Here is a 24394-nt window from a genome sequence, read left to right as displayed (position 1 = left end):
GGTTGAGATGAAGTATCTGGCTGCAGTTTTTTAATCTGTTCATAAAATCTCAATGCTGATTGCTTGATGGAATTTCCATCAACTGGCATTCTTTTTTTGTACATTATCTTCTATCCACATCAATAAAACTTTTTCAGCCTTTTTCTAGAACATCTCTTGTGTATGATCATAATTTTGCACCAGAACATACTGCTTTTCTAATAGCATCTTCATTTTTATTTATAGATCTGTCAGTTGATTCATGGACTCCAAAATGCTTACCCACAGCTGTCACACCTTCCCCAATTTGAAGACTATCTAAAATTTGATTTTTTATATCCAAGGAAATGGCTTTCCTTTTTTTTTTTGTTATCAGCAACATCATGTGAGGGCTGGATTAAAATCTTTAGTTAATGAAATGAAAGTTTGAAAATTACATATAGCTTACCATTTATTATTTCATAATGCGATTTTTATTTTGATTTCACTTAAAAAAAAATGCAGTAACTGTGTTGTCTACTCAAACACCAAATTCAAACTGCTAAGAACTGCTTTTTTTTTTTTATGCGCAGTCAGTTATGAAGTTCGGGGAATTCCCAATAAGTGAAATTCATAAGAATTTAGAATTTTCTTAATTGAAATGAGATTGCTAAAAAAAATCTCTGGATTTTTACTTGACCATCCTAAAGTCTAAGTGAATAAAAATTATTTTTGATATCCCAATTCGTGTAAAAAAAAAAAAAAAAAAAAAAGAAGTTTAGGTGTATATACATACAGAGACATGCTGAAGAGACAATGATTTGATCAACGGTTATTCTACTGGCCTAACCTCTAGTGAAATAAAATTACAATAAATAAATTAACTACATCAAAGAAACATTCTTTCATATAGATAGTTTTTGTTACAGTAAAAATGATGTCCTAATTTAAAATGACAATCTTTATATTAGATTTAGGATCCTGGATTATCTATGGTCCTATTTATAATTAACTCTTAGGAAAAAAATGTGCCTTCCATATGCTTGGAATTTTTAGACTGATAAGAATCTCACAGGCCTTCTTAAATTTATGTTCATACCATGTTTTGGTGTGATGTAAACAACAGGTGCTTTTCCAGTCAATTCTATGTAAAGTGTTCAGGGCAAGATCAGAAAGATCAACTTGACCATACTTATTATATTTAATGTGTCGTTTACGTTCCTTTTTTTGATAGGAATTGTGCGTCCTGTTTCCCGTACACAGCAAATTACAGGTGCAACGAATACAGTACAGGGTGGACCAGCTGAGGGAGTGGATCCTTGGATGAGTTGAGTAAGTTCTTTAATTTTGCAGGAGATTTAAAGTAGCTTTAAGGTTGTATTTTTATAGTATTCTGTTTATTTTGTCTGATATCCCTTTAATGTATGGTTATAGTTTTATTGTAGTCATTTTTATTTTTGCTTTTAAGTGAGGTCTTGTACAGAATTTTGTTGATAGTATTTTGGATGTAACCATTTTTTTTTAGGAAGGTATTGCTGATAACTTGAATTGATCTTTAAGTTCTTGTTGACTAGAGCAAATCTTCAAAGCCCTATTTTTTAGTGTATTAATGACCCCTAGTTTTTGTGTTGGGTGGTGGTAGGAGTTTGTTTATATATTAGCCAGTATGTGTCAGTTTCCAGTGAAGGAAGACGTGTGACAAATGTATCTAGAAATGGAAGTGTGTTCTGCTTTTCAATCTCAATTGTGAATTGTATGCATTTGTGTTGTGTGCGGCCATGGGGGTCAGATAGCAAAAACATCGTCAATGTATCTAAGCTAGACCTTCGGTTTTAAAGGAGAGGAATCTAGAGCACGTTGCTCAAAATGTTCCATGTAGAAGTTAGCAATGGGGGGGTAATGGTGAGCCCATGGCTGTGCCTTCTTTTTATAGGTAGAAAATGTTTTGCCAAACAAAATAGCCAGAACGTAGTACATGCGCAAAGAGTGCTGTTATATCAGGAGAATTTGTCCTGTAACAGAAGGACTGTTCATTGATTGGGAAGTTTGAAAAGAGCAGAGACGTCGAAACTGACTAATAAATAATTTTTTTCCAGTGTGTGATGGCTTTGATTTTGTTTACAAAATGTTTTTAATATAGGAGGGAGAATGACATACCAACTCCTTGAGTGTTTATGCTAATTTCTTGGCAAGGTGATAACTGGAGCTGTCTATACCTTCGATTATCGGCAGGAGTGATGTGTTTTGTTTGTGAATCTTTGGTAGACTGTAAATTCTTGGGGAGCGAGTGTAGTGTGGAATTAATTTTTTAACGGTATAACTTCAGGCCATGATTTAAGTAGCTTCTCCATTTTCTTTTTCATTCAATTGGTAGGATCATAGTTAACAAGCTGATAGGTGCTGTTGTCCAAGACTATTAGATTCATTTTTTCCAAATAAGTAGTTAGCTTTAGAATAACTGTGGCACTGCCTTTATCGGCTCTAGTAATTACGATATCCGGATTTAATTTTAGTTATTTCACCACTGTCCATACCAATTTTGTAAGGTTGCTGGTTATTGTTTTAGTATAATTTAAATTTAAAATGTTAGGTTTCCAAACGTACTTTATCTGCTATGGTGGTTGGGATAAATCTTAAGCTTTCTATATGGTAAATAAAATCAAGTTTGTTAATCATTCTGGGTACCACGGCAAAGTTTAAACCTTTGCTGAGTACTGCGAGTTCATTGTTGTTTAGGGAGTGGTTAGATTAGTTGACTACGTGACTGTTTGCTGAAGGCAATTGGTGGTGCCTTTTGACTGTTGTCATCACTGGCTTGTGGTTGGCTGTTTTTGTTCACTGTGGAGGAATTCAAATATGTCCGTTGGTTTTAATGTTGTCGATCTTTAAGTCGAAGAAATTTGGATACAAGTTTTGCTTTCTTTGTTTCCCAGATATGATTCACCGAGTTGTCTGTAATTCTCTCAAGGATACCAAATATCTGGGTTCAAACCATAGCAGATAAAGTATGTTTGGAAACCTCTAACATTTTAAATTTAAATTATACTAAAACAATAATCAGCAACTTAACAAAATCAGAATTGACAGCGGTGAAATCACTAAAATTAAATCCGGACATAGTAATTACTACAGCTGATAAAGGCAGCCACAGTTATTCTAAATCGAACTACTTATTTGGAAAAAATGAATCTAATAGTCTCAGACAACAGCACCTATCAGCTTGTTAATTACCAATCGAATAAAAAAGAAAATGGAGAAGCTACTTAAATCAGTCACCACAAACCCAAAGATACCATAAAAAAATTAATTCCACACTATGCATGTTCCCTGAGAATTTGCGGTCTACCAAAGATTCACAAACAAAACACCCCACTTTATCACCTAGCCAAGAAATTAGCATCAACAATTGAGTAGTTGGTAGGTCATGCTCCCTCCTATATTAAAAACACACACAACACTTTGTAAACAAAATCAACGACATCATACTGGAAAAAGATGATTTATTAGTCAGTTTCGCTGTCTTTGCTCTCTTCACAAATGTCCCAATCAATGACACAATCCTTCTATTACAGGACAAATTCTCTCCCGATATCACGGTGCTCTTTGCACATGTACTGCGTTTCTGACTATTTTGTGTGTGGCAAAACACTTTCTACCTCTAAAAAGAAAGCACAGCCATGGGCTCACCATTATCCTCTCCCCTCCCCTATTGCTGATTTTTACATGGAACATTTTGAGCAATGTGCTCTAGATTCCTCTCCTTTAAAACCCAAAGTCTGGATTAGATACATTGACGATGTTTTCGCTATCCGGCCCCATGGCTGCCAGATATTAAACACTTTTCTCAGCCACCTAAACAAACAACACAAATGCATACAATTGAGATTGAAAAGCAGAACACACTTCCATTTCTACGCTCATCATATGTCTTCCTTCTGGCACTGTGTGCTGAAAACCAACACATAGTGGCCAATATATAAACAAAAACTCCTACCAACACCAAAACTAGGACTTGTTAATACTAAAAAACAGGGCTTTGAAGATTTGCTCCAATGAACAAGAACTTAAAGATGAATTAAAGTTATCAGCAATGCCTTCCTAAAAAATGGTTGCAGCCAAAATACTATCAACAAAATTCTGTACAAGACCTCAATTAAAAACAAAAATAAACAAAACTACAATAAAACTATAACCATTCTATACATTAAAGAGATATAAGACAAAATATACAGAATACAAAAATGCCACCTTTAAACCTCCTGCAAAATCCACTCCCTCAGCTGGCCCACCCTGGAATATATACTGTATTCGTTGCACCTGTAATTTGCCCTATGCATGGGAAACAGGACGCTCAATTCCTATCAAAAAAAGGAACATAAACGACACATTAAATATAATAAGTATGGTCTTTCTGATCTTGCCTTGCCCTGAACACTTTACATAGAATTGACTGGAAAAGCACATGTTTACATCACACCAAAACATGGTATGAACGTAAATTTAAGGAGGACTGTGAGATTCTTATCAATCACCCTAATCTGAACAATGATGGGCTAAAAATTCCAAAAAATATGGAAGGCACAGGATCCTGAATCTAATATAACGATTGTCATGTTAAATTAGGACATCATTTTTACTAACAAAACTATGTATATATGAAAGAATGTTTCTCTGATGTTATCTTAAATAGAACATAGCTCTGATGTAGGTAATTTATTTTATTTCATTTTCACTATAGGTCAGGCCAGTAGAATAACCGTTGATCAATTCATAGTATGCTGAAGAGACAATGTGAAATGTAATTTAGCTTGTCTGTGTGTGTGTGTGTGTACTCCAGATGATGACCTTAATATGAAGGTCGAAATGTCAGCAAATTAAAATAATTATTTATAACACAGATATAAGATACCAAGAAATTATATTCTTGGTTTAATCCTTTATCCGAGAGTAAGCAAGTAAGTTGCCGGCCTGGTTAGCCAGGTGGTTAGCGTAACCGCTCTCCAGCCAAAAGGCTGTGGGTTCAAATCCTGTCGTGGGCATGGATGTTTGTGATTGTCTGTTAACAACTAGTGGTGGTCGGCAGTAGATAGCATTGGTGTGATGATTAAGGTAAAGGTTGATGGAGTGGTGGAGATGGAAACCTGTTGAGTAGATGCCCTCCCTTGAGGTGTTATGTAATAATAATAAGGTAAAAGACAGAAATTAGTGAAAACTATGAACAGGAAAGCATTCACACCAATATGCGAGTTCTGATAAAAGTTAGGGGAATGAAAATATAGCATCATTGGCAGAATAATCATATAAAAGAACCTGGCACAGAATGAGGAAGGAAAGATTAGCTAGTCGATGCTAGGGTGGCAAACCCAAAGAAAGACCAAGATCTTAGTGAATAATGCAGTTAGATGAGTTTAAAAGACAGGAATAATAGACAATATCAGACTCCTGGTAAATAAGACTAATTTAGAGAGAGAAAATTGTCAAAAGGAAGTTAGTAATAATGTAAACTTATATTGAACTATCAGTATCCTGCACACCCCTTGAGATATCGGGAATGATGATGATAGAATAAAGATTGCAAATCAACTTACTGTAGTGCACCAGGAGCATCACTTGCAGAGTTTGGCTGACCATATCTCTGTTCATAAAATTCTGCAACTGTAAGTGTTGGAATACTTGGATATCCTACTCCATAGACTTTTTTCTGCAGTTCATTCTTTGTAATAATTATTGGTTTCAATGGCTGCAATGATATAAAACACATGAAAAATTACTCACCTCTAATTATTCATTTCTCTAAATGAAAAATTGTTTAAAATAGTATAATTATTTGTTTTTCCAGTTGTCCTGATGAAACTTACATCTGGCTAAAACTTTTTTTTTTAATGGATTAAGAAAGTAAATATCTCAAAGCATATAAATTAGCTGAATTACACTGGGGAGCAGGGAGATGCTAAAGAATTATATGCTATCAGACCATGAAATTAAAATTCAACTTTTTATTGGACTATCATATGAGATAGTCATAAAAAGAACAATGATGTGACTATTATTACATGGACATCTCCATGGAGAAAGAACAATAGTGCTGTGTGAAATTCCAGCTTTTGTTTAAAGGTGGTTTTGAGGTTGTATTTCTATAGTAGTGTGTTTATTTTATCTGATGTCCCTTTAATGTGGAATGGTTATAGTTTTATTGTAGTCTGGTTTGTCTTTGTTTTTTATTGAGGTCTTGTAGAGCTCTACAAGACCTCAATAAAAAAACGGTATACTCCACCCTGGAGTATACCGTATTTATTGCACCTGTAACATACCATATATAAGAGAAACAAGACGCACAATTCCTATCAGACAAAAACACCATAAACGACACATTAAATATAATAATTATGGTGAAGCTGGCCTTTCTGATCATGCCCTTGAACACCTTACACTGGAAAAGCGCTAGTTGTCTACATCACACCAAAATATGGTATGAACTCAAATTTAAAGAAGCCTGTGAGATTATTACCAACCACCCCAATCTGAACAATAATGATGGTCTAAAAATCCCAAACATATGGAAGGCATATATTTGACCCATGAAATTTCCTCTCTAAGAGCAACTATAAACAGGACTGTAGAAAATCCAGGATCCTAAATCAAAAATAACAATTGTAATGCTAAAAATAGGACATCATTGTTACCTGAAAGAAAACTGTCTGTAAGAAAGAATGTTTATTCATGTTATCGTAAATTTAGCTTGATGTGGTTTATAAATAATTAATTTTTTTTTTTTTTCACTAGAGGTCATGCCAGTAGAATAACTTGTGATCAATTCATTGTTTCTCTAGCTTACTGTATGTAATGTAACTTAGCTTGTCCTATATATTTGTATATGCTCCAGAAGATGATATTAATATGAAGATTGAAACTTCGAGATATTAAGAGTTATTTATAACATGGTTGTAAAGTCCATAATTTCTAAAATGAAAGAAAAGGAAGAAATAATGTTTCCATATCCATATAAACTGGTTCAATGATGTAAATGTTTGGATCAGAATAACCCAACCAAGGAAATGAAGCATAGAAATCATAAATATCATCCCACTCAGTATTGTAATAATGTCAGATCACATGTGAATAAGAGTGGCTGTGTGGGTGCTGCTCCATGAGAGAAGAAATCAATACTAAATTGTGGTCTGAATTGCCTAGAGGAGCAATGACATCCACAGTATACTTAGGAGTCACTAGTGAGAAAGAGATCAAGATTGTCAGTAACTTGGTTAGTTATCTGACATTCTGGTAGGAACATGAACAATTTGTGTGAGATCAAAGGTGATAGCAAATTATTTAGTATCTCTATCTGCTGCATCAGTGCAATTGTAAAAAAAAAGAAAGTTGTAAAATTTTCAAGGAAGATGACTTTGGAAAGTTGAGCTGGATAAAAATCAACATTTTAAAGAAAAGAAATCTGAGACAAGAAATGAATCTGACAAAATGCAATAGAGATTTTTAACCAAAAAAGATCCATAAGAGGAACTTTTAAGTTGGACACTCTTTGGTATGGTATATAAATACAAACACATATAAAAATTCTATCATTGAGATGAAAAAAAGAGTCAAAGAGCATGTATTTGGGAAAATGGAGATATCTGAGTAGTGCTTGAAGAAGTTGAAATTTCAGTTTCTGTGAGTAAAAGTCATTGTGGTTTTGCAAATGAACTTAATATTGTTGAAACTGGAACTAAGACCAGGTATATTTATGAAGTTAATCCAGGTTTACCTTTTTTCTGCATGTAATCTACACTATCTGATGAAAAATATTCAGACACTTCTTTCTAGTAGTAGTAGATTGGCTATATATACATCACAATCACAGTTCATACAGGTATAAAAGGAGCACACAGTTTTGCAATCATAGATTAATAGTAAAATGGGCGTTGAAGTGCTACAGCCCATGAAAAAACTGGCTTTTAACATGGCACTATTATATGATGCCACCTATGCAACAGCTGCTCTAGTGATGTTATAATGAAATGGAAACACCCAGGAGCAATAACAGCACAACCAAAGGAACAGACAATTTTTATCCCTGCTGCACACTGTTTGGGAGCTGAAGAACATGAGTTTTCATGGTAGTACAGCCACAAGCAAGCCTAACATCAGGAGAAGTGGTGTAAAAACTCACTGCCATTGGATGCTAGAGCAGTAGAAATCTGGAGTGATGAATCATGTTTCACCATCTGGCAGTCTGAAAGATGAGACAGGAGAATGACTTGCCCAAAAATGGTGTGCCAACTGTGAAGTGTTGTGGAGGAGGCATTGTCTGGTCATTTATCGTGATTTGGCTGATCCTCCTACTTCCAGTGATGGAGAATCTTAATGCTGTGGTTTATAAAAACATTATAAACACCTCCTGTTCTTCAAACTTTATGGCAACAGTTTGATGAGAGGGTTCTGAAGCACTTGAGTGGTCTGCACAGAGCCCAGATTAGTGGCTGATCTGGGTTCTGTGCAGGTCCCTTCTATAAAAATGAAAGGGAATTACCACTCCAATGTATTAAAATCTAGTGGAAAGCCTTCCCAGAAGATAGAAGGCTGTTGTTGCAGCAAAGGGTGGACCAATTCCATTTAATGCCTTTCATATTGGATTGAGTTGGGATAAGCAGGGCATCTGAATATTTTTGATCAGATAGTGTATTACTCTTTGTTTTGACTTTACTAAGCCATACACTTGAAGAATTTTACTCAATTTGTCTGCAAATCTTGCTTGCAGTAGTTACCACTACTTAAACTTCCCTCAGGAATACCTAGTAGAAATAGTGACCACAGGCTTATGCACCTGGAAGCCTTCAAATCAGTTGGTTACCATTTGATATTAAATCCATGTGAATCAGTATTTTTACTGAATTATATGCTTGGCTGACTAGTGCACCAGAGAAAAACATACAGAAATTCATTAGATTTACAATATGGTATGGTAGTGTTCTGTTTCAGTAAAGCATATAGAATAGATCCGTGCCAAAAATCAATTTTAAAAAAAATCAAAACCAAATACCCAAAAACAAGAAGCACAGAAAAGGCCATGCACTTATTCTTAGTCACTTTTTTTTGTTATCCTGATAAGACAAATGAACCACATTTTACTTACAGTTCTACCTATGAAGATCCACATCAAGAATTCATGCAAGAGGTGTTTTCAAACAACTTGCAGAATCAAAATCTCTTTTGGCTAGGGTCACCAGTTTTGAAATGATATTGTAAGGAAGGTAATTTCTTCTTGAAGCACATTTTCACTGGTGATAAAATATAAATCCACAACAAAGCTAGAGAGCAAATTACGACATTTAAAATGGCAAGACAGTGTATCCTAAATAAACTTTCTCATTAAAAGTAATGCTCAACTTTATGGACACATAAACCCTGCGGATTATAGTAAGATGAAGCCAGTGGAGTAAATAAGCAGGACTGCTTTTGTAATGTGGTATATGACAATACTTGTCCCATCCTTGGCTGACTAGCACACTATAATGTTTGGAAATATTCCAAACATTATGGTTGAGGATCTACAGTGTCTTTTACCCCCAAACAATACAATCTAGAACTTGCTCTCTTAGCTTATTTGACCACTCAACTACTTTTGAAAAAATTTTGCCAATGATTTTGAAGCCGAAATTATTTTTCTGACAAAAAAATAAAAATACGTTGCAGGTAATTTGATATGTGAAATTTATTAATCTGAGTTTAATATTAATAGTTTAATGAAATTTTTATTTGAACTGCCACTTGTAAAAAAGAAATTATTTTCCATTACATTAAAAAAAAAATTAGATTTTTTTAGAACATCAGAATACTGCCACAGAAGTTAAGACCATGAGATATGAAGTGTACTTTTGTTTTTTCAGGATGAAAAATCTATCCATCTCGATCTAAGATAGCTAATTAAGCTCTTCTGGAAAGCATAATTAACTACTGCCACAAAAAAAAGATTTGAAGCCAATCTCTTTTCCAATCAATTGACAAGGCAAGATGTGATTCAGCCATCTAGATGTAAATAAAATGAGAAACCTTATCTTGGTTATACATCAAGATTTTTTTATTATTGTGTTGTTAGAAAGTAAATTTAGTGAACATGGTGGAAATAAATTTTTGTGTGTGCATGCATTTTGGCTCACATGAAACTTATTGACAAAAACAAATCTCAGACCACATTTCTGCTTGGCCAGTAACTCAAAACAGTTGTCAAGCTGACATACATATATCTTAATCGAAAGTACTAATAAAAGGTTAAGGTTACAATGCAATGGATTAGAACCACCTTTGTTAAAAATGGATATAATAAAAAGAAACTGACAATATACTGGATAAAAAGAGAACATGCCAAAGAAAAAATAATATTTCAGCAAAGCTATGTCTATCCTGTATATTAAAGATTATCAGAACAAATAAGTAGAAATCTAAAGAAATACAACAAAAACTACTTTTAAACCTCCTACAAAACTTAATATTAATTCAACACATCATATCCAGGAGTATACCAAATTAAATGTACATGTAACCTACTGTACATTAGTGAAACCAGATGCACAGTTGACATAAAAAAAAAAAAAACATACCTGCCTAATCTGCTATGGATTAAACAGGTATGTACATAAAACACAACCCTGTGTTTTCCAAAATAAAAGAAAAATTAACATCAGAAGTTTGGTAACTTTAAAGTAAAAAGAACTTCAAAAAGGCCATCAGGAGATCCTATGGCTTTTTTCTTAATATATATGGATTGTAGGTGAAACACCATAAATCAAGCCAATGAATGATTACAGTAATATAAAATACCAAAACTAAAAGTATGGTGCAAAAACCAGATGGCCTAAATTAATAATTACATCAGCTAATTGGAAATTTCTTTTATCTTGTTTTTTTTTTTTACTACACTAGGTCAGGCTAGACAGGTTAAGTAGTTTTAGATGTGATGTAGCTTATTATGTTGGTAATTGTGATAATGTAGTCATGCATTAAAGATGACCTTAATGTACAGATAAATGTAGAATTTATTCAAGTTTTTATCTGAAATGGTAGTTAATTCCATAAATCAAATATAATGAATATATTATTAAGTTTTGCTCATCATTCCAACCATACCTTGTGATTCGATGGTTTTGTATTTTCTTAAACCACTTGTTTCCGATTTGAACATCCTTATGCAATGCAAAAATCTAATAATCTTTGACCAAAATCAAATGGAGCCCAAATTTTTTCTTGTTCTATCTTCTCTAATCTATGCATTAAGGTCTCCTAAGATGATTATACTTGTTTTTTGAATACTCTCCAAATAAAGTTTTTTCTGGCATGTGTATCTAGATGTGAGAATAATGATGCTTGTAATCAAAACAAGTCTATTTCTAATAGACTTGTTTTGATTACAAGCATTTATAAGTATGCTATTGATTTGTTTACTGTGGATAAAGCCATCGCATCTTTTGACTGTCATCTGCTCCTTTCTAAAACAAAGTATCCTTTAAAATTCATCTTTCAATACATAAAATTAGGTTGGAAAATCCTGTATTGATTTTCTAACTTAAGAGTAAGTTGAAGATTAAAGGTCAAAGCTAGATAACCTGAAGGAGGCATTCTGCAATTAATGTAACCCATGATATCACTCACCTCACAAAACATCTCAATTTTTCTCCATCATAACATCGTCATGTTCAATGTTTCCTATTCTCATTGCCTTTCCAGTACAGGTTTACCATTTTACCTGTCTGGCTTTGTTTCTTTTTAGCTTAAATAAATCCATTGCAAATTTTCTGAGCCTATTGCAGCTTTACAATTGTGACAGAGCCCCATTAGGCAGAACATTCAGAGTTTGTAACGAATTTTCATCCATAAGGCATCATCTACTAATTCCACTGCACATTGTCCTTATGGATCTGACATGAGGTTGGATTTTGCCTGTATCATTTTAAGTTAAACCGCCACATTAATGTAGTTTATTTTTCTGTTTAGTGTTGAATACTATAGCTATTCCTTCTTTTCTCTGATTACTACTGTCCAAATATAACATTTTTTATTTACGGTTTAGCAGGATAAACTCAAGGAACTATACAGGCTTGTTCAGAGCAGACTTTTACAAACATCTATGCCCATAGTAGGATTTGAACCCAAGACCTGGGTAGAATTGATTTTCTATTGATACTTCTTATGGTGAATGTGGCTATCTTCTATTCTGTTGAAGATGAGTTTGTCCTAGTAGCTGACTTTCCACTGTTTTACCTTGGTTTTCTGAAAAAAAAACAGCAGGGGAGGATGGGAAGGGGAGGGGTCTTGCAACACCTCCAGCATAACATTCAATCATGTTGTACCATCATTTTTGTTTGTGATATAAATCAATATGGAATACAAATTGGCTGGATAACTCCCAATTCATTTCATTCTTTCAATATCCAGGTGTATACTTAATATCAGGGTGCATCATAAGTTAGCAAGGACTGGACACTGCATCAGAAACTGGTTGCATTCCTTATAGTAAATGTAGAAATCTTCTCTGTTATCCAGCTTTGATTGTTGTACAGAATGTGTGAATGTATTCCAAAAGTCAAAAGGCTAAATAGGATATCCTCTTCTTCCAAATTTCATGCGTGATATTAAGTATGAAATTTAGAAGAGGATACTGTGGAGGCAGCACAAGATGAATAATGGTAGCAGTCAATTGCATGAGGAATATAAAGAGCAAGCCAGGGAAGAACAACAAAAGTGCAGTACAAAGTCCTCATGAGATTTTTGATATGTGACAAGTAGAAAGAAGAATGATTATAGTAAGATGATGATAATGGATGAAAGTGGGAGATTGGTAACTACTGCAGAGAACAAAGTCAAGATATTCAGTGAGCAATTCATCGGGCTATTTCATCCTCAGTGTGAAATCAGAAGCTCAAGTGAAGAAATGAGAGAAGACTTAATGGTGAGTCAATAAGACTCGATGGCATATCACCACATGTCTTAAAGGAATGTTCCAAGGAGTTAGCATCAGCACTGGCCTACAACTGCACAAGTTCCAAAGGAGTGGAAGGAAAGCAAAATTGTTCCGCTTTACAAAGGCGGTGATAAGGCTAAGGCAACAATTACAATCTGTACATCTGGAGTTGTAGTTAAGGTATTAGAGAGGTTGGTGAGAGATAGGATAGAAAAGTGAGTTGATAAATGATATTCTTTTGCTTGTTAGTATGGGTTTGTAAAAAGGGAGGTCATGTTTGTACAAGGTGACAAATATATTGGACAAGAGAGATGCACATGCAGTAGTATACTTAAAGTTTGCAAAGGCTTTTGATAGATTACCATGGCACAAGTTGGAGTAGATGATTTTGGATACCAGACTAGCGAGTTGATAGGTGACTGGCATACACAGCAAGTTGTGTATGGGGGGAAAGGGGCTGTGCACTATTTCAAAATAGAAAGGTCACTAGTGGTGTGTTTTCAGACCACTGTTATTTAATTTGTATATTAATGATATCGGGAGAGGCTTAACTGGTGTTATATAACTGTTTGCAGATGATATAAAACTGGGGAGAGGGATAAGGAATCAAGATGTTGTGGCCTTACAAGAGGATAAATTGTATGAGTGGCCAACAGTATGGAACTGTCAATTAAAGATACCAAGAAATTATATACTTGGTTTAATCCTTTATCCAAGTGTAAGCAAACAAAGTTTGTGCCTGAAATATTTTCAGGACTGGGGCAACTCGTATATAGAAGCTGATGACTTCACATCACTTGCCTTAGTATGGAACTGTCAATTCAATGTTGCAAAGTGTAAGGTTCTGAAATTTAGTAGGCAACAATGGGATACAAAATATACCCTTGGCTGGGAAATTCTGGAGGAAGTTGAGGAGATAAGAGACCTTGGCAGTGGTGAACAAGAATCTGAAGTTCAGAGGTCATACTGCACAAGTTGTGAAGACATCACATCAGGTTATGGCAAAGATGCGGAGGCCCTTAACATGCAGAAAGAGTTTCTGGTTCCATTGTATAAGGCCTTGATCAGGCTCTACATGGATTATTGTACACAGATTTGGTCCCCCCCTCTGGTTTCATGGTAATGAGGATATATTGGAAAGGGTCCAAAGAAGACTGACTAAGATCAATAACTGGTCTTTGGGATGCAGGATATGAGGACAGATTGATGGAATTCAGAGTTATTACTAGGTGAATGTGGAAGAAATTTTTCATAGAATGGGAGAAGGGATAGAACAAGGAGGGGGGGGGACATCCCTGGAAGGCATAAGGAGCAGGTTCTTTTCAATGAGAGTGGTTGGTGAATTTGGCTGACATTGTGGTGAATGCAGACACATTAAATAAGTTTAAGGCACAGTTTGATGGGCTTTGTGTGTAACAGTGTTTCCTCTCCCGTGATGTCTTTTGACTCCATGGAGGTCTGGTGTTAATAATAATTACTTATTCACATTAGTCCAATTGCCTGTTAGAGTAGAATAGTCTCATGGTAATGAGGATATATTTTTATAAATAAATTTCACCAGGAGAAGATAGTACAGTTTGAACAATAATTTAGTCTGGCTACATGTGTTTATGGAACAGCTTGTATTAATGCAAAGATAAGGTAGCAATAATAACAGCACTAATTAGATGGTTTCCTGAAAGTAGTATAAAAACTAATATCCATATGGGCACTCCATGGAATCAAAAGACTCACTGCAGTGAGTCTTGTTGGGGCAAGTAAAGAACCTCATCTGCACACCCTTACTAACCACACTCTTAGACAACTTCCAAGTGTTATCTTATAAGATGACAGAAGAGTAAGTTATAAGTTTCTATCATATCCCCCTCTCCTCTGCCTGTTAGCTAAACTCTGCAACCCATCCTCATAGGGAACATTCCACAGACCTGTCACCAGCTTGGTCATTCATCTCTGAATCCTCTCCACCACCTCTCAATTGCAAAGAAATGCAAATAACCAAATCTGTGCGCAATAGTCAACATGTGGCCAAATCATAGCCTTATAAAGAGGAATAATAACTTCCCTATTTTTACGTGTCAATGTGTTCTTCAGCATCCAAGTAATCTGTCCTCTGAATTTCAAATCTCTATCTACCCTCAGATCCCTAGCTTCATCAATTTCCTATAAACTAGTACCATCAATAAGATACAAAGTAACCTTTTCATCCCAAAGTGCATTGAATTGACAACTACTGTCCTTTTCCCACACTGCCAATTTATTTAAATCCTGTAAGATATCTACATCACCTTTATTAACTCTTGTGCTCTCTAGTTTTTCATCATTGGCAAACAACTGAATTTCCCCCTTCAAATCTTCTGCTATACCATTAATTACAAATTAAACAGTGGAGGTCCTAGTACAGAGCTCTGGGGCACTCCACTAGTCACTCTCATTTGCCTTGATTCCTCTCCACTATATACTAAATATACAATCACACACAAAAATAATACATTTGTTTTATGCTTATGTATTTGGGAAAAAAAATAAATTGAAAGTTTTATTAGCTATACTGATTTCAACATATTTTAAATTAAAACAAAAAAAAAATCAAAAAGTAGCTTTACCGTGACATATTGTGATTCATTTTTTCCTTCTTCTTGATCTGTTTGTTTTTGTTTCTGTGTCCTATGCTGTAAAATGGGTTTCTCCACTGAAAAAAAATTAACAGAAAAATAAAGGATCTTTAATTTTAGCAACTGCAAAATCAAAAGGTTTCAGTGTTGCTAAAAGGCTGAAGCTAGCTAACCTCAAAATTACTAGAATACTCAGTTATAGCAAACAGCCTTGGGAGGCTCAACTGTGGTAAAACTCTTGATTGCTGAATCAATATGAATGAGCTAGCAATTTGGTACCTGACTATCCAAACTATATTTTGCATATCAGCAGAAACATACAATTCTGTAAAATAATTCATTCTGATGTAATCAACTCATGCTGGCTGGAATTTAACATCAACTATGATAAATTACTACATGCAGTAAATTATATAAAATAATGAAGTATTTAATATAAAAACACATTTCATGATGAGTGACTCATCATTGCATAAAGTGAGAATGGAATAAAAACATTGTAGAGTGCTAAGTATAATTTCTGGGAAATTCCCATGCTACTCCTCTTAAACACTATTAATATAATTAATGGCTATTTTAGCCTATTTTTGTTTAGGAGTGTCCCTTGTATTTAATACATTGGCTAACATAACTCAAAAGGGGTATATATATTTTTTTCCACATTTTTTATTCTGCCATAATTGTCTTCTATACTCGCCCATAATGCCCTAAAATATATATATACCCCTTTTGAGTTATGTTAGCCAATGTATTAAATATAAGGGACACTCCTAAACAAAAACAGGCTAAAATAGCAGTTAATTATATTAATTGTAGAGTGCATTCTTTCTACTGTTCTATCCAGCCAGTAATATGATACTATGGAAGAGCCCATGAGATAAAATATGCAAAATAGAGCACAAAGGCTCATTACAGTATAAGTGTATGAAAAATAAAATAAAACATAATATGTAATTTCAATTTTTACATTTTAAGTGTTTGATCATTAGTAATTTGTAATTTTTATCATGTTTGATCAGAAATTCCTAGGCATTTTAAAAAAAAAATTTTTTTTAAATGCCTAGTAATTGCATATAGCATTAATCACTAGATTTTTAAACTATTATTGCAATTCAAATTAGGATGACTGCAAAGGACTTAACAGATGTCTCTCAAAAGGACATATGTGAAGAACTTTTGTGTTATTCCAAAGGATCCTATAGTGTGTTGAAACTCTGTATTCTGCAAAATTATATTTCTCAGTATGGAGAAAATGGGTGTAATCCATATGTCCTGATAGCTGGATAACAATATGGCTTATCTAGCCTAAATAGGAGAGATTGCAGAAAAAAGGAATTTAATACTCTCCCAAATGAGCTAAGAGAGGAACTTCAAAGTAAAGTACTTTTTTCATTACTAGGCTATTGTATACAGAGACTAATAACCTCACATTAATTGTTTAAGTAGCTTAATCGTGAAGATACTTCACACACACAAGCTTGTTTGCTTACACTTGAATAAAGGATTAAACAATAATATTTCTTGGCATCTTTAATTTAATTTATAACCAAGTGAAAAAATTTTCAACAACATGCTCTAATCCAGAGTATTTTAATGATAAGGTGTTACACCTTTTTTCATTACTTGGATATGGGAAATAAATGATTTCTGCATTACTTCAATCTTGGTATCTCTTCTGGTTCTGATTCCCACTGATGGCATTTTAATAATGTATCTTTGGACTTGATTCTGGGGAGTAGAGATTTTGTTGGTGGCAGGTTTTCCTGTAACAGAGTAGAACATTGAAAGTTTGAGTTTAGGAATGATCCTTTTGGGTCACTCAGATCTAGGGGTGATCCTATAGATTACTCAGAGAGATGTTGGAGTGAGATATCCCCTAGTACCTTAATAAAGGTAAAATCTGGACAGTGGCTCTTCCCATAATTCAGCATTATAAACACTTGAAACAATGGGAGAGGCTTTGCATTTATGGGATATTAAGACAATTAATGTGAGGTCATTAGTCTCTATATATACAAGTAGCCTAGTCATGAAGATCCTTCATGTACAATTTGTTGGATTACACTCAAATAAAGTATTAAACATAAATATAATTTCTCGGCATCTTTAATTTTATTTATAATCAAGTGAAAAAACTTTCCTCTCAACAATGAGAGGAACTTGGTCTTTAGTGAAAGTCAGGATAGAAAAAAATCTTATTTATTAGCCAAAAACTTGTCTGGAAAGAAATCAGATATTGTAGAACTCTTGAGAAATGCTTTTGATATAAGGAATGGAAATTCTCTTCATATCAGATAATTAGCTATTAGGAGGAGAGTAATAAAGATTTATTATGATTTAGATGGAAAGTAACTATTGAGTATCATCTTTATACACTATAATTCTTGTATGAGAGAGTATATAAAGGAGCAGATCACATGTGCCCTGTGGGCAAGGTCTTGACAACTGCAAATTTGTGTGAAGAATATTGTAATAATATCTTAATTTTGTATTCTTGACTTTATTTGATATTATTTTTTGTAATTTTATTATTATTTAACTTCTGACTGTGCCTTTGTAGTTGTTGTGAGCCAGTTCAATCACTCTTAATCCTTTCAGCCTACAATTTAATCCCCCCTCCTCCTCAAGGTTGTAGATATGCTACTTTCACGTGTACGGAGTTTAGATTCAAGAAGTGCTTTGGGCTGAACTAATTCCTTTATCTATCTTGCTGACTTTCTCTTGCTTTGATCTTTAATAAAAATTTATTTCTTTTATCGACTGCACCATTAAAGATCGCGCAAAGGAATTGTTTGTCTTTCCCATACATGCAAGAGAAATATTCAGCAGAACACGGAAATATCGTTTAAACCTATTCTAATTCTATTTTAAACTTAATATCAGTCAGTCGTGGCTGATCTAATTTCAGGACACACAGGTTCTATATTTTTCTGAGAAGTACGTTAAGGCAAAATCAGGCAAGTTATTAACAAACAAAGCAGTTTATTTATTCTAAGTCAAGGTAATTACAAAGATTAATACTACACATATCTAAATATCTGGCCTGAATTCACTCAACTAAGTAACAATGAAAGACAATGTAAATAATGTGTCTCGTTCTCCACTCGATTAAATTAGCATTCTTGCTTAAACTTTATGACAAAGGAAATATACACGTTCGCATAGAAATTACACACGTGGATAGACTTATTCACACTCTAACTTAATTTAACTCTGCCTATAAACATAACTAGGCATAACTACAACTTTATATTCAATCTTCTTCTCATCACACAGCATAGGCTAAATTCCTCAAAACTCTGCAAACAACTCATTCACAATTACTTAGAAGTGTGGCATTCCGACTTTACAACTGTTCTTTATGCTAACAAAACTATAGGATCAGCAATCTGCCTTAAATTTCACATTCTAGGAAAGTTCTACATAAATCTTACTTGCTACTTTGTCAGCCAGTTCAGTATAGAAGATCCTAGAGATCACGGACACATTCTTCTTTCTGGTTAAAACCACAAACGGGCACTATTTCACACTATTTCAACGATGATACAGCATACTTGGAGATCATCAAGGAAACTTCGTGGTGTGACTTCTGGAATAGACCGTCACTGCTGTTACAAACCTCCTATATTGTCGGACTTCTGCTGGCAGGACGTGACTCCCCATCCTTGGAACGACTGGACACTCAAAAACCTCCTCGAAGCGAGACCGGAAGCAAGAGCCATGAACAGAACGATTTGGCCCCTCAATTCTTCCTTTTTATCCTACTCTCCCAAAGTTTTGGTGGGGAAAACCTATAATTTAACCTTCACGATTTGCGCTAGCCTCAGATCTACATGACTAATTCTGTCTAAGCTATTTCTTTGTCTGTACAATTTCAGTGGTTCTTAAATAATCTAACAAATTATTCTAATATTTTTCCAGGTTTATTACAGCAATAATGAGTTAAATGTTAATTAAATTATAAGTATTTTATATTGATTTTATTTCCTAAGTAAAATCGGTATAGAAAAATTTTGTTCAAAATTCTTTCTATACAAGATTTTACAATATTAAGTCTCGGAGAATTAATCTTCCTGATTTACAAATGAATCGCAACAAAGGAGGACTCCATTTTTTTTATAATGTAAATTTCATCCTATGAAAGAGATTGTTAATTTGACTTAAAAATATAGCCAATTAGCATCATCAATACAGCAAAACAAAAACCAAGTGTAGGAAGGTGATTTTCCAGTTGGACTGGTTTGTAAAACTTTTCACAGCTTATAAGACAAGCAACTGATAGGCCACAAAGGAAATCCAATTTTATTTTTTGAAGTCCACATAGTCTGAGTTCTGGCATGAAAAGTTTTTAACTTTTATTAGTGTCCAAATCCAAATAATTAGCATTTCTCACATGAAGGAATCAGGAATTGCTAAACAGTGAAAAGTCAGCCCATGCTAGTATAGCCTTGGGAAAATGGTATTTACTTTCATAACACTTCAATGCTTGAAGAAAAACTGTTATGGGTTAGGTTCTAATCACCAACTAGAGCCTTTTTTCAGCCAGTTACCCAGTTATTTGATCTTTGGCTTGGGCAAATGGAGTTTTATCCTTCAAGAAACTCAGTTTTTAACCCTACATCTCAAAACTCAACCACAGAGCTCACACAATTGCAGACAATAATGCCAGTGTTAGGACCACAAGATGATGGCATCGGGTTGTCTTTATTAGCTCTACTCAAACGTTTCATACTTGAATGCTAATGGAATCAAGTTTCTTTCATATTTAATATGGTTCTGTGCTTTATGCCATCTCATATCTGTGATCTCTAATTTTTTGATCAATTATTTTAAATTTTAACCAAACTTTCAGACCTGTAAGTTAAAATCAGCTTTAAAAAAATCCTGCATACTCCTAGTTTAATGTTTTGGCTAATTTCTCTCTCATCCCATATAAATTTATTCAACTGGCTCTGCTGCCACCATATCAACTTTGCTTATGCTCTTATTATTTAATACATTTCATCCAGAAGATGAAATGTTTTACATCTCTTATAGTAGCTTTCCACTGAGAATGCAGTTGAAATTTCCATTTTCTTTCAGAGCAGGTCCTTTTTATTGTTGATTTTTGATAACTGCTGTAACAAATTTTGTTACAGCAGTTATTTAATTGAGGTAAAGAGTGCAGAAGACTTATGAATTTATTTAATATGACACTGCTCATCCATGTAAAGTAGTGATTCATTCATTGAATATGAAAATGCTTATGTATATGAAGAAAAAGGCTGAGTTTAATATCAACAATTCTGACTTAAGATTTAATGCCACTCTCCTTCATATGACCCAGGTAGATGAAGAATAACAGTGGGGATAGCATGCCTCCTTGCTTTAAACCTAATTTTACATCAGACCCATCTTCCCTTAAATCCTCGAGTTATATCTTCTTACAACTTTTTAAATAAAGGACACATAAATATGAGGGGCATTCTAAAGGTAACAGATCTATTATGACATATCTCCAATGATAAATTTCACTGAAATTAAAAAAAAAAAAAGTTTTGAGATTTAGGTTTCTATTTTACTTTCATATACTATTTCTCAATATAATCTCCCTAGCTTTTAGTATATTCAGCCAAGTGCATGTGAAGTTAGCTGCAAAACTAGAAAATTCAGAACTCCATGGCAGACTAAAGCAGGCTAAAGAGGCAGTTCTGAAAAAGCAGATGTATCAAGTCAGCATATGCTCTGAGGAAATAGAGAGAAATTGTAAAAAAGCAAAGCAGTATAAAAATAATTAAAACAAAAGTTATGGGAAGACGTTGGTAAGAATTGAACATAAATATCAGGAAGGTAGAAAAGAATATACTGCAAAAGGAATCAAGAGGGGTAATTAAAGGTCAAAGCTGTATAATTTAGAGGAAACCTCCACATAGCCTTTAAAGGAATGTGGAGAACCAACCAGGGATTCTGACCTAATGTCCAATCCTCACCTACTCATGGTGCACCCTGTTAGGTATCAACCTAGACACTGAACGAATGAGGATGGTTTGGCAATTTGGGATTTAGCTGACCAAATTGTATTCTTATTGGCTTAAACCAAAATACAAAATGATGGTACAACATGACAGAATTCCATGCCGGCTGGGGCATCGCCTGGTTAAGGACCCCATTGTTTTTCAGTACTATCAACATAAGAAGCCTGAATGGCAAAGAAATGGAGCCAGCTGAGGAATTAGATAAGTATCAGATCGACATAATAGAGATGATTGAAACAAAAAAGACAAAAACTGGTGAGATCTTTCTGAGCAATAAATACAAAATGTTATATTCAGGCAATGACAATCAAGGAAAAGAAGGAGTAGCCATAGTATTCAACACTAAATACGAGGCTAATCTTTTTGAATGACAGGCAATCTCAAGTAGAGTGATGTGAGTAGATATCAGAATGGGGAACTGGACAATGACTTATTAATACCTATGGTTCTACTAAGGTAGAGGAATTTTTTGAGGCTTTAGAGAAAGCAACTGACACAATGAAAAAGGAAAAGTTGGTCCATGTTGGGGGATCTAAATATCAGAGTAGGAAATGATTGTCAGACATACAAAAATATTTTGGGAAAATTTGGAGAAAAGAGCAAAGCTAATAATAATGGCAAATACCTGTTGGATTTCTGCTCATGACATGGAATGATTATTACTAACACCATGTTCCAACATAATAATGTACACAAATTCAAATGGAGAGAAGAAGCAAGGAATAAGAAAAGTCTCATTGACTATGTTATTGTTGATAGTGATGTTTTCTCCCTGGTGCAGGACACTAGAGTGTACAGAGGATTTGAAATTGGAAGTGATCACTATTTAGTCTTAAGCAGGATAAAATTGAATTTCATATTGAAAAGAATAACATGTAAGAAAGTTTTAAAGCGAATAAAAGTTAAGCAGCTCTCAGATGTGAACTGTAGACTAAAATACACAAACATAATTGAAGAAAAAATGAAAGTTTGAGAACAGGAACCAAACCTTGGAGATTCAGTCTTGAAGAAAACATTGATCGATTCAGCCAAAGAAGCATGTGGTGAGGTTGTCTGCAAGGATAGAAAAATCAGAACTCCATGGCGGACACAGGAAGTTAAAGAGGCGGTGAAGGAAAAGAAGAAAGCATATCAAAAGTTCCTGTCAAATAAGTTAGCTTGTGCTCTCAAAGAATACAGAGACAAATGTAAGAAAGCTGAACACTGTGTAAAATTAGCTAAACAAAACTCATGGGAAGGCTTTTGTAAGAACATAGAAAATAAATATCAAGAGGGTGGCAAGATATTTTGGAGGTTGTTGATGAAGCTCAGAAATTACTATTATTACGGGCAACTCCAGGGAGTCATTAGACTCATCGAGGGAGGCCCATATCATATTCATCACAACTATTTGACATTCATACAGTATCTATCATACCTCGCCTTAAACTCATTCACTGTCACAGCATCCACCACAGACTCTGGGAGCACATTCCACTCATTCACTACTCTAAAAGTAAAGAACTCAGCTCTAATACCTTTACTAACCACACTTTTGCCCAGTTTCCATGGATGTCCCCTAGTCCTCCCACAACCAGCCCTGTTCTCAAAAATATTTTCTGAATTAATTTTATAGAAACCCTTCAGTAATTTGAATGTCTCAATCATATCTCCCCTCCTCCGCCTATCAACCAATTTTTGCAACCCACAAATCCTCAATCTGTTCTCATACGGTTCATTCCACAGACCTGCTATCATCTTGGTCACTCGCCTCTGGATCCTCTCCACCTCCTCCCCATCAAGAAGAAACCTAGGTGACCAAATCTGAGCACAGTAGTCGAGATGGGGTCTTATCAAGGCTCGATACAGAGGAACAATAACCTGCTTGTCAATGTATTCTTCAGCAACCAAGTGATTTGATGAGCTGATTTGGCCACTTTTGCAATGTGTCCCCTAAATTTCAATTCCTTATCCACCAACCGTCCTAAATCTCGTGCCTCATCAATTTCCTGGAGCACGGTTTCACCAATGCAGTAAACTGCCGCCAATCTTTTCACCCCAAAATGCATAACCTTACATTTTGCCACATTAAATTGACATCCATTCTCCTTAGCCCAGACCTCCAATCTATCCAAATCATCCTGCAAAATTTTGAAATCATCTGCATTCACTATTGCCCTAACCAACTTCGCATCATCTGCAAACAAATGAACTGTTCCTCTATATCATTTATGAACAAATTAAACAGCAGTGGTCCAAGAACAGATCCTTGTGGCACACCACTAGTCACAGGCCATCTTGTGGACTCTACTCCTGAGTAAACCACTCTCTGATATCTCTCCGTCAACCACCTTCCTATCCATCTCACCAACCCTATGTCCATTCCCATATGCTGCAATTTACTGATTAGAATTCCATGTGGTATCCTGTCAAAGGCCTTAGCAAGGTCCAGTAGAATCACTGTAAACCCATTACCCTTATCCAGTTCAGCCATCACTGTGTTATAATACGTGAGCAAGTTACTGAGGCATGACCTACCCTTCACAAAACCATGCTGTCCCCGATACAGTATCCCATTTTCTTCTATCCAATCTTGTATTTTCCTCTTGACTATTTTCTCTAAGACCTTGATAATGATTCCTGTTATGCTGATTGGCCGGTAATTTTCAACAGCAGCCTCGGAACCACCTTTGTGCAGTGGAACTATTTTCCCCTCTTTCCACCCCCTTGGGACTGACCCAGTCCTGATGCTCAAATTAAACAAAATGGTCAAGGGCACTGACAATTCTTTGGCCGCTTCACGTACGATACGAGCTGGTATACCATCCAATCCTACAGATGTATTGACATTGAGGTTCTGTAATAGACTAGTTACCTCT

General features: G+C 34.7%; 1 protein-coding gene across 1 annotated transcript in view; it reads right to left on the bottom strand.

The window, feature by feature from the left end:
• Positions 1 to 24394, bottom strand: part of Tap42 (immunoglobulin binding protein Tap42) — a 113906-nt gene that overhangs the window by 23457 nt on the left and 66055 nt on the right. Inside the window, exons 6-7 of the mRNA XM_090402948.1 lie at positions 15514 to 15599; positions 5547 to 5698 (exon numbers count right to left, since the gene is read on the bottom strand). Coding sequence (XP_090259074.1) covers positions 5547 to 5698; positions 15514 to 15599 — 238 coding nt within the window. The remainder of the gene's footprint in view (positions 1 to 5546; positions 5699 to 15513; positions 15600 to 24394) is intronic.

Source organism: Typopeltis vanoorti, chromosome 13 (assembly GCF_054136105.1).
Source record: "Typopeltis vanoorti isolate ZY-2024b chromosome 13, IOZ_Tvanoo_1.0, whole genome shotgun sequence".
Lineage (NCBI taxonomy): Eukaryota > Metazoa > Arthropoda > Arachnida > Uropygi > Thelyphonidae > Typopeltis > Typopeltis vanoorti.
This window is presented reverse-complemented; position numbering and strand designations above follow the sequence as displayed.